The sequence below is a fragment of the Schistocerca cancellata genome, chromosome 5 (assembly GCF_023864275.1).
Source record: "Schistocerca cancellata isolate TAMUIC-IGC-003103 chromosome 5, iqSchCanc2.1, whole genome shotgun sequence".
Taxonomy (NCBI): Eukaryota; Metazoa; Arthropoda; class Insecta; order Orthoptera; family Acrididae; genus Schistocerca; species Schistocerca cancellata.
The window spans coordinates 644316270-644329556 of NC_064630.1; the positions used below are offsets into that span (position 1 = coordinate 644316270).

Here is a 13287-nt window from a genome sequence, read left to right on the forward strand (position 1 = left end):
ACGAGTGTGTTCGCACGCTCCGCCATTGCAGGAGTCACAGCTGTGCACGGCCGGCCCGCACGAGGGAGATCAGACAGTCTTGCTTGACCTTGCGGCGATGATGACACACGCTTTGCCCAACGACTCACCGTGCTTTTGTCCACTGCCAGATCACCGTAGACATTCTGCAAGCGCCTATGAATATCTGAGATGCCCTGATTTTCCGCCAAAAGAAACTCGATCACTGCCCGTTGTTTGCAACGCACATCCGTTACAGACGCCATTTTAACAGCTCCGTACAGCGCTGCCACCTGTCGAAAGTCAATGAAACTATACGAGACGAAGTGGGAATGTTTGAAAATATTCCACAAGAAGTTTCCGGTTTTTTCAACCAAAATTGGCCGAGAAAAAAAATGTGTTGCATTACTTATTGAACTGCCCTCGTACTTAGGAAAAGTAAGTTTGTGTTTCATGCTGGTGTTTGACCTAAACAAGTGATATTCACTTTTAAGAAGTTTTGTAAGCGTCCCCCCTTTCAAACTTGCTCAGGTGGCTGTAGGAAGGATGAGTGTCTCTCCATGACATGATTGCCTGCTTGCTTCATGTGTTTGCAGCACAATTAGCCTTCTGGCTGTGAGCATTCCCTTTTAAAGCATAGACACAGATGGCGCTCTGGTATATATGCCAGTACGCTATCTGTTGCCAGACAACATTGAAACATGTCTTCAACATTGAAACATGTCTTCAACATTGAAACATGTCTTCTATCTCTCAGGTGGCACATGCTGTCATTGGATCAAAATCTATGTCGTCTTTCCAAGTGTACTAATTTATTTTTCTGGCAGCGTATTTAGTGTATTCCTAGTATCACATCACACAGGAAAGATTTTTTTCTTTAACAATACATATTCACTTATTTAAAAGACATAAAAATTTATAATTATAAATTGAGTAAATTTGCAATATTTACAAATCACAGAAAACTGCAGACATATATACAATTGCTGAATACATTCAGTTGATGTCTTTGTCAGGAAGTCCTCCAGATCACCACAACAACATGCACATTTGATATGCTTAACAGTTCGTCATTCTGTTACATCATTAATTCCCATTTATGCATTGAGTCAGAATATCTTCCACTGTTTGTCCTTATTCTGAGACCAGAACTTGCTAGCTACTTCTAGTGTCTCGTTTCCCAATCTAATTCTGTCAGCATCAGCTGATTTAATTTCATTACTCTTGTTTTACATTTGTTTATGTTCATCTTATAACCTCTTTTTTAAACATTATTCATTCTTTACAGAATTACTGTGTCATTGGGAAACTTCAAAGTTTCTACTTCACCTCCCTGTTTTAATTTCCTTTTCCAATTTCTCTTGGTTTCTTTTACTGCTTGCTAAATGTACAGTATAAATAACACTGATGACAGACTTAACCCTTTCTCACTTCCTTCTCAAGGAAGATTTAAGAGTTTACCATCCTACTGACAGCACGGTCAATAGAGACAGAGCACAAGCTCAGATTATGAAAGAGTGGGGAAAGAAATTGGCCGTGCACTTTTCAAAGAGACCGTCCTGGGATTTGGGTGGACCAATTACACAAAATTACAGAAAACCCACATCTGGTTGGCTGGCCAGGTATTTGAACTGTCATGCTCTCGGAAGCAAGCCCAGTGTGCTAATCGCTGCGCCACCTCACCCGGCATCCTTTCTCAGCTACTACTTCCCTTTCATGTCCATTACACGACCAGGGAAACTCCAGAATCAAAACACTTTCTTCAAAATATAAAAGCATACAACACTTGCTTCCAGATGACTTCTGTCTATGTCACTTTGAACAACACTAACAAAGATGTAATCGATTAGGTTTTTTCCATACAAGGACAAATCTGTCACAACCACTGCCCAACAAAGACCAAGCGTATTTCATTGGAAATGAAGAAATAGGAATTGGTCAACAATGCACAAATATCAGTGGATTGAGATGAGTAGTAGTCCAAGATGTACAGAGGATCTTACATGAATACAATCAACTGATTCACATATTCAAAACAGCAGTAGACTGAATGATTCATGATGACTACAAAGTTATAATTTGAGACAACAAAAGACACATGGAGAACACAAATCTCGATCTAATGCACCTCTGATAGAGAAAGTTGCCACCATAATTGTGGGCAATGAAAACACATGCTATGACATAATTGTACAATGAAGAAGAGAAGAACTACAACACATTGCAGAGACACACTGTTCATATAGTGGCCTTCAATATCCATTAATATTCCTGCATGGAGAGGATGGATATCAATTCAGTGTGAAACAAATCCAACCTGAAACGGGTGCAGAAATAAACAAAAAAAGCCACTTCCAATGAATTCTACGCTTACCGCTTAATGATCAGAGACAATGAAACATTAAGTCACATTCTCAACATTCGCCATTTATTCCAACAATTCCTGGTAGACATGTATGCAAAAATATAAGTAGAATGGATGCTTTGCATAAGACTGAATCAGAAGACGCAGTCATGCATGACGGAAACATTGACGACAATGAAATAATGGTAATTTACCCCCATAATACAATATATGAAACTTGTGGCCAGAAATCGAAGAAGAGCTAAGATACAGATACGCCCCTATGGATAGACACAACATAATAGCCCGAGTTTTATGACAAAAACAAATGACATTTACTGAAGTCACCACAAAATACATCTTTGGAACCGTTATATGCTGGATGTACACAATCAAATGGCAAAAACGAGGACTGCCTCACTCACACAAACTCATATGGCTATGTGACAGAATTCATCCCACAGAAATTGGCAAAATCATTCAAGCTGAATTTCCCAATCCAAAAGAAGATTCAGAACTGTATGACATAGTAGTGAAGAACATGATTCATGGACCATGCGGGCCATTAAACCACAATTCGCCACATATGAGTGATGGAAAAAAAATTAAATTCAAAGCCATACTTGGACAGCACACAAACCAGAGTTGATGGCTATCCCAAATGCACAAGACTATTTCCCAAAAAAGGTGACTTCACAGCAAAAATATGAATGCGAGGTAGTGATAAATTGGAAACAGATAATCAGTGGGTAGTGCCATACAACATACTGCTTTCCAAAATGTTCTAAGCACACATAAATGTAGAATACTACAGTTCAGTGAAATACACTCCTGGAAATGGAAAAAAAGAACACATTGACACCGGTGTGTCAGACCCACCATACTTGCTCCGGACACTGCGAGAGGGCTGTACAAGCAATGATCACACGCACGGCACAGCGGACACACCAGGAACCGCGGTGTTGGCCGTCGAATGGCGCTAGCTGCGCAGCATTTGTGCACCGACGCCGTTAGTGTCAGCCAGTTTGCCGTGGCATACGGAGCTCCATCGCAGTCTTTAACACTGGTAGCATGCCGCGACAGCGTGGACGTGAACCGTATGTGCAGTTGATGGACTTTGAGCGAGGGCGTATAGTGGGCATGCGGGAGGCCGGGTGGACGTACCGCCGAATTGCTCAACACGTGGGGCGTGAGGTCTCCACAGTACATCGATGTTGTCGCCAGTGGTCGACGGAAGGTGCACGTGCCCGTCGACCTGGGACTGGACCGCAGCGACGCACGGATGCACGCCAAGACCGTAGGATCCTATGCAATGCCGTAGGGGACCGCACCGCCACTTCCCAGCAAATTAGGGACACTGTTGCTCCTGGGGTATCGGCGAGGACCATTCGCAACCGTCTCCATGAAGCTGGGCTATGGTCCCGCACACCGTTAGGCCGTCTTCCGCTCACGCCCCAACATCGTGCAGCCCGCCTCCAGTGGTGTCGCGACAGGCGTGAATGGAGGGACGAATGGAGACATGTCGTCTTCAGCGATGAGAGTCGCTTCTGCCTTGGTGCCAATGATGGTCGTATGCGTGTTTGGCGCCGTGCAGGTGAGCGCCACAATCAGGACTGCATACGACCGAGGCACACAGGGCCAACACCCGGCATCATGGTGTGGGGAGCGATCTCCTACACTGGCCGTACACCACTGGTGATCGTCGAGGGGACACTGAATAGTGCACGGTACATCCAAACCGTCATCGAACCCATCGTTCTACCATTCCTAGACCGGCAAGGGAATTTGCTGTTCCAACAGGACAATGCACGTCCGCATGTATCCCGTGCCACCCAACGTGCTCTAGAAGGTGTAAGTCAACTACCCTGGCCAGCAAGATCTCCGGATCTGTCCCCCATTGAGCATGTTTGGGACTGGATGAAGCGTCGTCTCACGCGGTCTGCACATCCAGCACGAACGCTGGTCCAACTGAGGCGCCAGGTGGAAATGGCATGGCAAGCCGTTCCACAGGACTACATCCAGCATCTCTACGATCGTCTCCATGGGAGAATAGCAGCCTGCATTGCTGCGAAAGGTGGATATACACTGTACTAGTGCCGACATTGTGCATGCTCTGTTGCCTGTGTCTATGTGCCTGTGGTTCTGTCAGTGTGATCATGTGATGTATCTGACCCCAGGAATGTGTCAATAAAGCTTCCGCTTCCTGGGACAATGAATTCACGGTGTTCTTATTTCAATTTCCAGGAGTGTACATCAAATATGTCTATAAGTATGTGAACAAAAGCAGTGACATAGCAGTATTTCAAATAGACAAAGACAGCAAACGACAAAACAGGAACAATGAGATCCTCATGTACCAAATGGGAAGATACACCAATAGTAATGACGCAGTGTGGTGGAGTTTTTATTTTTCCATATATGAATGTGAACCAGCTGTGCAACATCTAGCAGTACATTGTAAAAATAGACAGAGAGTTTAGACACTGTTACGAAATTTGCAAGCGAACCAACTCGGAACACAACATCCACAGCTTTTTACCAACTGCGCCAAACGAATCCATTCGCGAAAACATTACTATATGTCAGTGTTCTTATCTACTACACATGGAACACAACAAGAAAAATATTTCAACACGGAATTCCAGTAGAAGATCATCCATCCATCCACATTATCATGGACTGTATGACAAAAACACTGGTGAAATTACTTACTTGGGTGCACCAGGCAACACTGGGAAAATGGTTCTAAACGATCTATTGCTGGTGGAAATACGTGCTAAACAACACATTGCACATGCACTGGCATTATCTGGCATTGGAGCCACACTTATGGAAGGAGGATGAACTGCCCATTCTGTGCCACAACTACTGCTGAATATGGCCTAAGTACAATTCCCAGTATGTAAAATCTCAAGGGCATCTGGCTGAGGTGAACTAAAGCAAGCTAAAATTATCTTCTGAGAGAAATGCACAGTGGCACATAAAAGAAATCAGTCGAAGCCGTGAACAGAGCATTACAAGACTTGTGAGGAAACTCTGACATGATGGGTGGAGAACTCTCAGGCGATTTTCGACAAACACTTCCAGTTATCCCCAGTCAACACCAGCAGATGAGATCAATGCATGCTGCAACTAATAAAACGTATGTGAAGTGAACTATCAAAAGATGAAACAGCGCATTTTGCTCAACAGCGTTTACAAATAGGCAAAGGCACATATTCTTCTGACCAGACAACCAGCCTCATTAAACTCAACACGATACCAATCCAAACTGGCTATTTGAAAGGACAATTTTGGCAATTAAAAATAATATTGTCGATGATATCAACTTTAATATTTAAAAGAAAACTCCCGGTGAAGCGAGAATATACAAATCGATTGACAGGATAGTGAACATTGAAGAAAGTGTGAACTTCCCTACAGAATTTCTAAACTCTTTGCAAGTACCAGGAATGCCATTACACTGCTTTCAACTCAAAATTGGATCTCCAATCACACTATTCAGAAATCTCAACTCACCAAAACTATGTATTGGAAGAAGGATGATAGTCAAACAGCTATCGAATAACATTGTCGAAGCCAAACTTATGACCAGAAAGTACAAAGGACACACACTATTTATCCCCATAATAACATTGCCATTCTAATTTAAAAGACTGCAATTTCCAATCAGATTAGCCTACAGTTTTACAATTACCAAAGTGCAATGATAAACTTTAAATATTGCTGCATAAACTTCAAAGACACCTGCTTCTCTCACAGTCAACTATATGTAGTGTCTCCAAGTCTCCCCCATGTATATTTGTATGTATATGCCTCAGACAGCAAAGTGAAGAATGTTGTTTATGAACCAGTATTGCAAATAGTTAGAATAAGTTTTCAATAAAAAAATGTTACCTCTTATACTTTAAAGTTTATCCTTTTATTCCAACTACCACACAATCTCACATCAAATGGTTCAAATGGATGTGAGCACTAAACATCTGAGGTCATCAGTCCCCTAGAACTTAGAACTACTTAAACCTAACTAACTTAAGGACATCACACACATCCATGCCCGAGGCAGGATTCGAACCTACGACTGTAGAGGTCGCGCGGTCCAGACTGAAGCGCCTAGAACGACTCGGCCACAAAGACCGGCAATCTCACAACAACTCACTGAGCAGAGCCAGTATATAAATAATTAATAGTTTCGTAAAATTCACACCTGTCTTCTTTGGAATAGGAACTATTACATTCTTCTTGAAATCTGAATCTTATCTGATCCATGTATCTTGCATACTGGACAGAATAGTTTTGTCACAGCTGGCTCCCCCATGCATATAAATAATTCTAAAGGATGTCTGCTCCAGGGTGCCTTGTTTCGATTTAGGTCTTTCTATGATCTGTCAACTACTTCTCGTATTATGTCTCTCATTTCATCTTCATTTACTTCACATTCTATTTCCAATATATTGTCTTAAAGTTCATTTCCATTGTATCAACACTTCCTTCCAATTATCACATTTCCTTTCTTTTCTTATCATCTGAGTTCTTCATATTCATATGGATGCTCCATGTTTTCTAACGGCCACTTTACTTTTCTGAGAGCTGGCACCTATCTTTCCTGTAGATATTCTTGCTTCTACAGCATTGCATTTCTTGTCAGTCCATTCCTGTTTTGCCATTTTGAACTTCCCATTAGTCTCAGTCTTAGACATCTGGTATTTCCTTTTGCTTGCATCATTATTATATTTCTCCTTTTTTTAACTAAATTCAATGTCTCTAATGTTATCCATGGGTTTTAAGCCTTGTCTCTTTGCCTATTGAGCCTCTGCTATTTTCATTATTTAATGTCTCAAAGCTACTCATTAATCTTCTATTGTATTCCTTCCCCTGCTTCTGTCAATCATTTCCTGATGCTATTTCTGAAACTCTAAACAACCTGTGGTTCTTTCCATTTGTCCAGATGTGATCACCTTAATCTCCTACCATCCTGCAATTTCTTTAGTTTTAATTTGGAAGTCATAACCAATAATTCATGGGTCAGAGTCCACATCAGTTCCTGGAAATATTTTGTAGTCTAAAATCTGGTTTTTGCAATCTCTGTCTTACCATTATGTACTCTATCTGAAACCTTCCAGTGTCTCCAAGTCTCTTCCATTTATACAGTCTTTCACAATACTTAAACCAAGAATAAGCAATGATTAAATTTAGTTCTGGGTAAAATTCTACCATGTAGCTTCCACTTTATTCCCTCCCCCAGTCCCTGTTCTCCAACTACTACTCCACCTCGTCCTTTTCCTACAATCTAATTCGAGTCCTCCACCACAATTAAATTTTCAACTCATTTAAATATATGAATAATTTTTTAATCTCATCAAACACTGTTTCAATGTCATCATCTGTGGAACTATCTGCATATAAATTTGTACTAGTGTAATGAGTGTTGGCTTTTTATCAATCTTGGATAATAATACTTTCATTATGTTGTTGATAGTAAGTTACCTGCATTTTTATTTTCTTATTCTTTACCAAACACCTGCATTAGCCCTACTTAATTTTATGTTGATAATCCTACACCGACTTCACCAGTTGTCTTGTTCTTCCTGCCAACATACTTCACTAATTACCACTATTTCTAGCTTCAACCTGTCCATATCTCTTTTTAAATTCTCCAACCCAACTACCCAGTTAAAGCATCTAACATTCCACACTGCAACCTACAGAACATCTGGTTTGACAGCATCCTGCTGAGTAGTTCTCATTAAGAGATCCAAATATAGGACTATTTTACCTTCAGAATATTTTGCTCAAGATGATGTCGTTACATCACACGATAGAGCTGTATACTCTCAGGAAATGAAACTGCTGTAGCTTGCATTATTATATTAACATAGTAGAATCTTATGGGAATGTAATTCATTCAAGAAAGAAACACTTGTAATACCGATTCTTGAGCATCAGCTTGGGATACTTACCAGATTGGATTAATAGGAGAGGTAGAGATAATGGCTTGTATTGTGTAGTAGGTGCGAGAGCACTGTGGAAATACTTGACAAACTCCAGTGGCAGGCACAAGAGGGGTGTTGTGTATGATGGAGAGGTTTAATGCTGAAATTCTGACAGTGCACAATCAAAATCTTCCCACAAATCATTCAAGAACAGAATACAAAAGAGGAGAAATAATAGTGCTATCTATGGGAACCCCTGCCACACACCATAAAATGGCTTGTGGAATATAGGCATACAGATACTGTGAAACATCAAGGTGCACATCTTTACAATTTGTCTGACAATATCACATTTGGCTGCTGCCATTGAAAGATCAATAATGGTGTTCCTAATGAAGGAAACTGTGGTATCAGCAATGCCTACACCATTAATGTCTGCCACCATGTGGTCACAGATCACAAGTCACACAGCCCATGGCCAGCAGTTTCTGGCTCACATGCTGTGCTGCTCAGCCAGACAGTGTTGGCACAGCCCATACAAACAGCTTCCTTTGTGATATCATAGCAACACCTAGCCAGTATGCCCTCAAAACTAGCTGCACCCAAGTGCTGATCCAATCACATCATGCCACGCCACCACAGACTCACTGATGGCGGGCATACTCCTATACAACCAGGGCTTCATAAGAGCACATGGCACCACATTCAGGCAGTCTTGTCCTGGACTATGCTATAGTTATTACCATGATGCCACAATACCCATATCGTCCTCATTTGGACCTTGATTCTGCTTGGAAACAGACTATTCTGGGATTTCTTCTATTCAGCACTCTGTGGTGTCATACACAGACTTCGCTGATCACTATCCCAGTGTCAACACTTGCCCAGTCACTGAAAATTTTTATAACTCTCTTTTCTGTCTTTGTTTGTAGAAGAATAAACTGTGTTGATTATTCATGCCTGCTGTTATTTGCTGTACCTCCACTCATGAACACAACAGAAACAATCTCTCAAGATAACAGCCTACACATCAGCAAATCAGTATTTAGAAATATAGAAAGAGAATTTCAAAAACATTGCTAAATGCGAAATAATGTGGCTTTACAGGTTAAAGTTAGAACTTTCTACAAGGTTATTTGTTAAAAAATTAAGACTAATTTTTTACTTCATGGTTGTAACAGCTTTAAGACTCTGAACCACGGTGTTGGACATACAAAAGACTAGAATTAAAGCCTTGATAACAGCTAACTGTGCTTCTTGGTCCCTTTCTTGAATACTCAGAAACATAACAAAACATTGGGCAAAATGGAAAAGATTTACAATACGACACTAATAACAGGGGAGGAGGTAGGGGGAGGGGGCATGATTTGTTACACTGATGAGCTAAAATATTTATGACAACTGTCCAACACGAGACTGATTGCCGCCTAACAGTGTCACAGGCATGTGACATGGTAAGCAAAGTATATAAGTGGAGCAGAGGTGAATGCAGAATCACTGTAGTGATGGTACCAGCTAGAAATCTGGAAATCCACTGACATATTATGGCTCAGCATCTGGGAACGAGCATGTAGGAAATGATGCATATGGTGTGCTGTTCATGTGCTACTGTCATAAGCATATACAGAAAGTGATTGAAGGATGGTGAAACCATAGTATGCAACAAGGTATTAGATGTTCACACTTCATCACAGGAGGCGGAGGTTTGCCTACTCTGCAAAGCAGAATAGGTGGCTCCCTGTGGCCAGTGTCACAAGAGAATACAATGCTAGTGTAGTCAGAAGTGTTTTGGGGCATTTCATTCAGCATTGAGCATGGGGTTCTAAGGCAGACGACCCCAACATTTCCCCATGTTTACCCAGTGACATCATCAATTAAGATTTCAGTGGAACCATTGAGAAAGGACAGTAGATCAAAGGAAATGTGTCAGATGAATCATGTTTCATCTTACACCAGGTCGATAGTTGTGTCCAGATACACCATAATCCACACAAACAGCTACTTGAAACATGCACTGTGCAATGTGGTTGGTACTATTATGCTAAAGGGGACATTTGTTTGGGCTTCTTTGAGTCCTATGGTAGTAATCAAAGACACCAAATCAGCTGTGGATTATGAGAAAATAATTGCAGACAACCTGCTTCCCTGTCATGCTTGATGTCTCCCCTGATGGCAATGGCAATGACATCTCCTAGCAAGATAATTGCATGTCTAAAGGCCAGAACAGTGCACCAGCAGTTTGAGGAGCATAATACTGAACTCATACGTATTGGTGTTTTGGCCACTGAACCTAATCGAAAACAACTGGGCACCAGCTCTGCACCATTAAACTATCAGCCTGTAATTTATGGGCAATGTGTGATCTGTGTGTAGTTCTATATACCTCTGGAAACTTACCAAGAACTTGTCAGATCCATGCCATGCGCAATTGCTGGTGTACTGCATTCCAAAGGTGGACCGAGACACTATTACGCAGATAGTTATAACATTTTGACACACCAGTGTAAATGATGTGGGCTGCACAGTTAGAAGGATTTATAAGTCTTGTATCTGTAGGTAATTGGTTGTCTTTACTGATAATATTATTCATATTTGTAGCTCAATTTTCAAATACAATATGAAGTTTTTCCTCATAATGTTTACAGGTACAATCACAAACTGTGTACACACACACTGAAGTGATGCTAGTCAACAGTCAGGAATGCAAAGCATAATGAAATTTAAAATTATATACAACTTTTCACAATATTAGAGTTCAGCGTAGACAACTGAATTTGTACGACAGTTACACAATCAGCTGAATGTTGTATTTACAGCCATGAAAATATTTTCTGTGTAGTTTTCTAGGTCTTGATTAATAAAATTTATTTTTCCCAGTGGTCTTCCTTTTGTTACATTTTTCTTCGGCACAGGTACAGAGGGAGAAAACCCCATATCAGATGGATCAAAGTTTGTGTAAAGAGCTTCAGGTGACCTAATAACACAGAATAAATCAAACACTCAATTTCTTTCTTAATAAGATGTGAAAGAATGTGAATCAGACATTAAAAATTTGCAATTAATAGTGTTAAAATTTATTACATTAACAGTGCCTAATGACAAGAGACAACTAAACTATTTGTATCAAGGTGATTTTGCACTAGCTTACACATAGGAATAACATAGAAAAGTACTGCACTACATCCATAACTTTGATAAACAGTTATAAATGTTATACATGGAGTGTCAGAGTTACTTAGGGGCATATTCTTCAAAGGGAAACAATGAAAAGAGCTCAGATAAAATGTATGTCAAAAAATCCTTCATTCTCAGGTTATTTACTTATGTTCAAAGTGTTGTGAGGAAAATGCAAGTAATAATTAAAATTAATTTTCTTTCATAATAAAGTAATGTTATTGATACAAGACATTCTATCCTCAACAGCAATTTTTTGTTTGCTATTTGTGTATATTTGAGGTTAGTCTGTCTTGAATGTTACTTGTCAGGGGTAGTAATGAATTGCCTGTTAGCAGTGTAAGATAGCCAAGCCATCTAACCTTAATCAAGTTCATTGTCATATTGTTGAGAAATGATTCATAGGACCACAAATTGTAGAGAGAAAAATGGAAAGTTCAGGATCAACAGTATGGAAATGAAGGATTACTACTCACCACATACATGAGGCACTAAGTCACAGAAAAGCTCAGTGAAGAAGAATGCACAAAATACAGGATGATTTTTTCCACCATGTACAAACTACAGGGATTGATTGATGAGAGGATATGGAACAAAAAAGGTCTAATGAACTTTCAATCATACACTGTTACAGAGAGTGCAGTCTAATACACGCTGTACCATGCAGCCACAGTTAGAGTATGTGCAGAAAGTGGTTTCCATGTGCCTCAATGCATGCGTGTATATGTCGCAGCATATTCTGTCTCACACACTCACATCGGCCAGGCAGCATTCTAACAATGTCAAAGGCAGCATGCACAGGTTGAGATCTGCTGAAGAGCAGGCCATGCAACTTGACCCCTTCATTCAATCTATTAAGCAGCGAAGACACAATTGAGATGCGTCTAGACATTAATGGCGAAGTGGGCTGGAGCACCATCATATAGCAGCCAAATAACCCTTTAAATCATCAATGGCACTTCTTCCAGCAGGGGACGCAAAGTCACCAGCAAGAAATGCCAATAGTTCTGGCCTGTTAGGAGGTATGGAAGAAAGATTCGTACCAGAAAATACAGTCGTCAATTATCTCAGCCCACACATTCCGGTTGCACCAACGCTAATGATTCACTGTCACCATACCATGGGATTTCTCCAAACTATCCTACAGATGACTGTTACGAAAGCTGAAGATACTACTCCATGTAAAGGGGGGTCTCATCTGTGAATAGGATGGATGACACAAATCTCGGAATCATGGTTGGCTGTGACGAAACTGTTCCCGATGTGGAAAGTCTGTCACTAGTAAGCCCTGCACATGCAGTATGTGACAAGGGTAGTAACAATTGTCATGGAGAATGTTTTATACAGTTGTCTGGCTTATCCCGCACTGGCTGGCGAACTAACTGGTATTGACACAGTGGTTGCCTTCCACAGTGTTAACCACATTTTCCTCCAAGTCTGGTGTCTGAACATTAGGGGTACATCCTTCGTGATTTCCTGTTTCCTGAAATAACCCTGTCTCAAACAAACAGTGAAACACTGTTGCAAACATTAAATACTGTGATTGTTGTCAGCGGGATAGGTCTCCTGGTACAACCTTCCTGCCCGCTGCCCATTGCCATTTGCCTTTCTGTAAGCAAACACCATGTTGGCAAGCTCTCAATTTGAATACAGAAGCGCTGCGTACAATACTGTATCACATCCACTACAAGGTGAGTCAGCAAGAGAGGTGAATTGGACACAACATTACCAATTACTATTTCATGAGAGGGCACTAGGGTGTGAGGTATGAGGAACAGTGCCATCCTCTAGAAGGAAACCATGCATACTGTGACTGTGGCTGCAAGGTAAAATGTGTAT

At 40.8% G+C, this 13287-nt stretch overlaps 1 protein-coding gene across 1 annotated transcript in view; it reads right to left on the reverse strand.

The window, feature by feature from the left end:
* Positions 1-10825: 10825 nt before the first annotated feature.
* The window catches only part of LOC126188958 (nucleolar complex protein 3 homolog), a 120727-nt gene continuing 118265 nt past the window's right edge, over positions 10826-13287 (reverse strand). Inside the window, exon 14 of the mRNA XM_049930717.1 lies at positions 10826-11248. Coding sequence (XP_049786674.1) covers positions 11068-11248 — 181 coding nt within the window. The 3' untranslated portion in view covers positions 10826-11067. The remainder of the gene's footprint in view (positions 11249-13287) is intronic.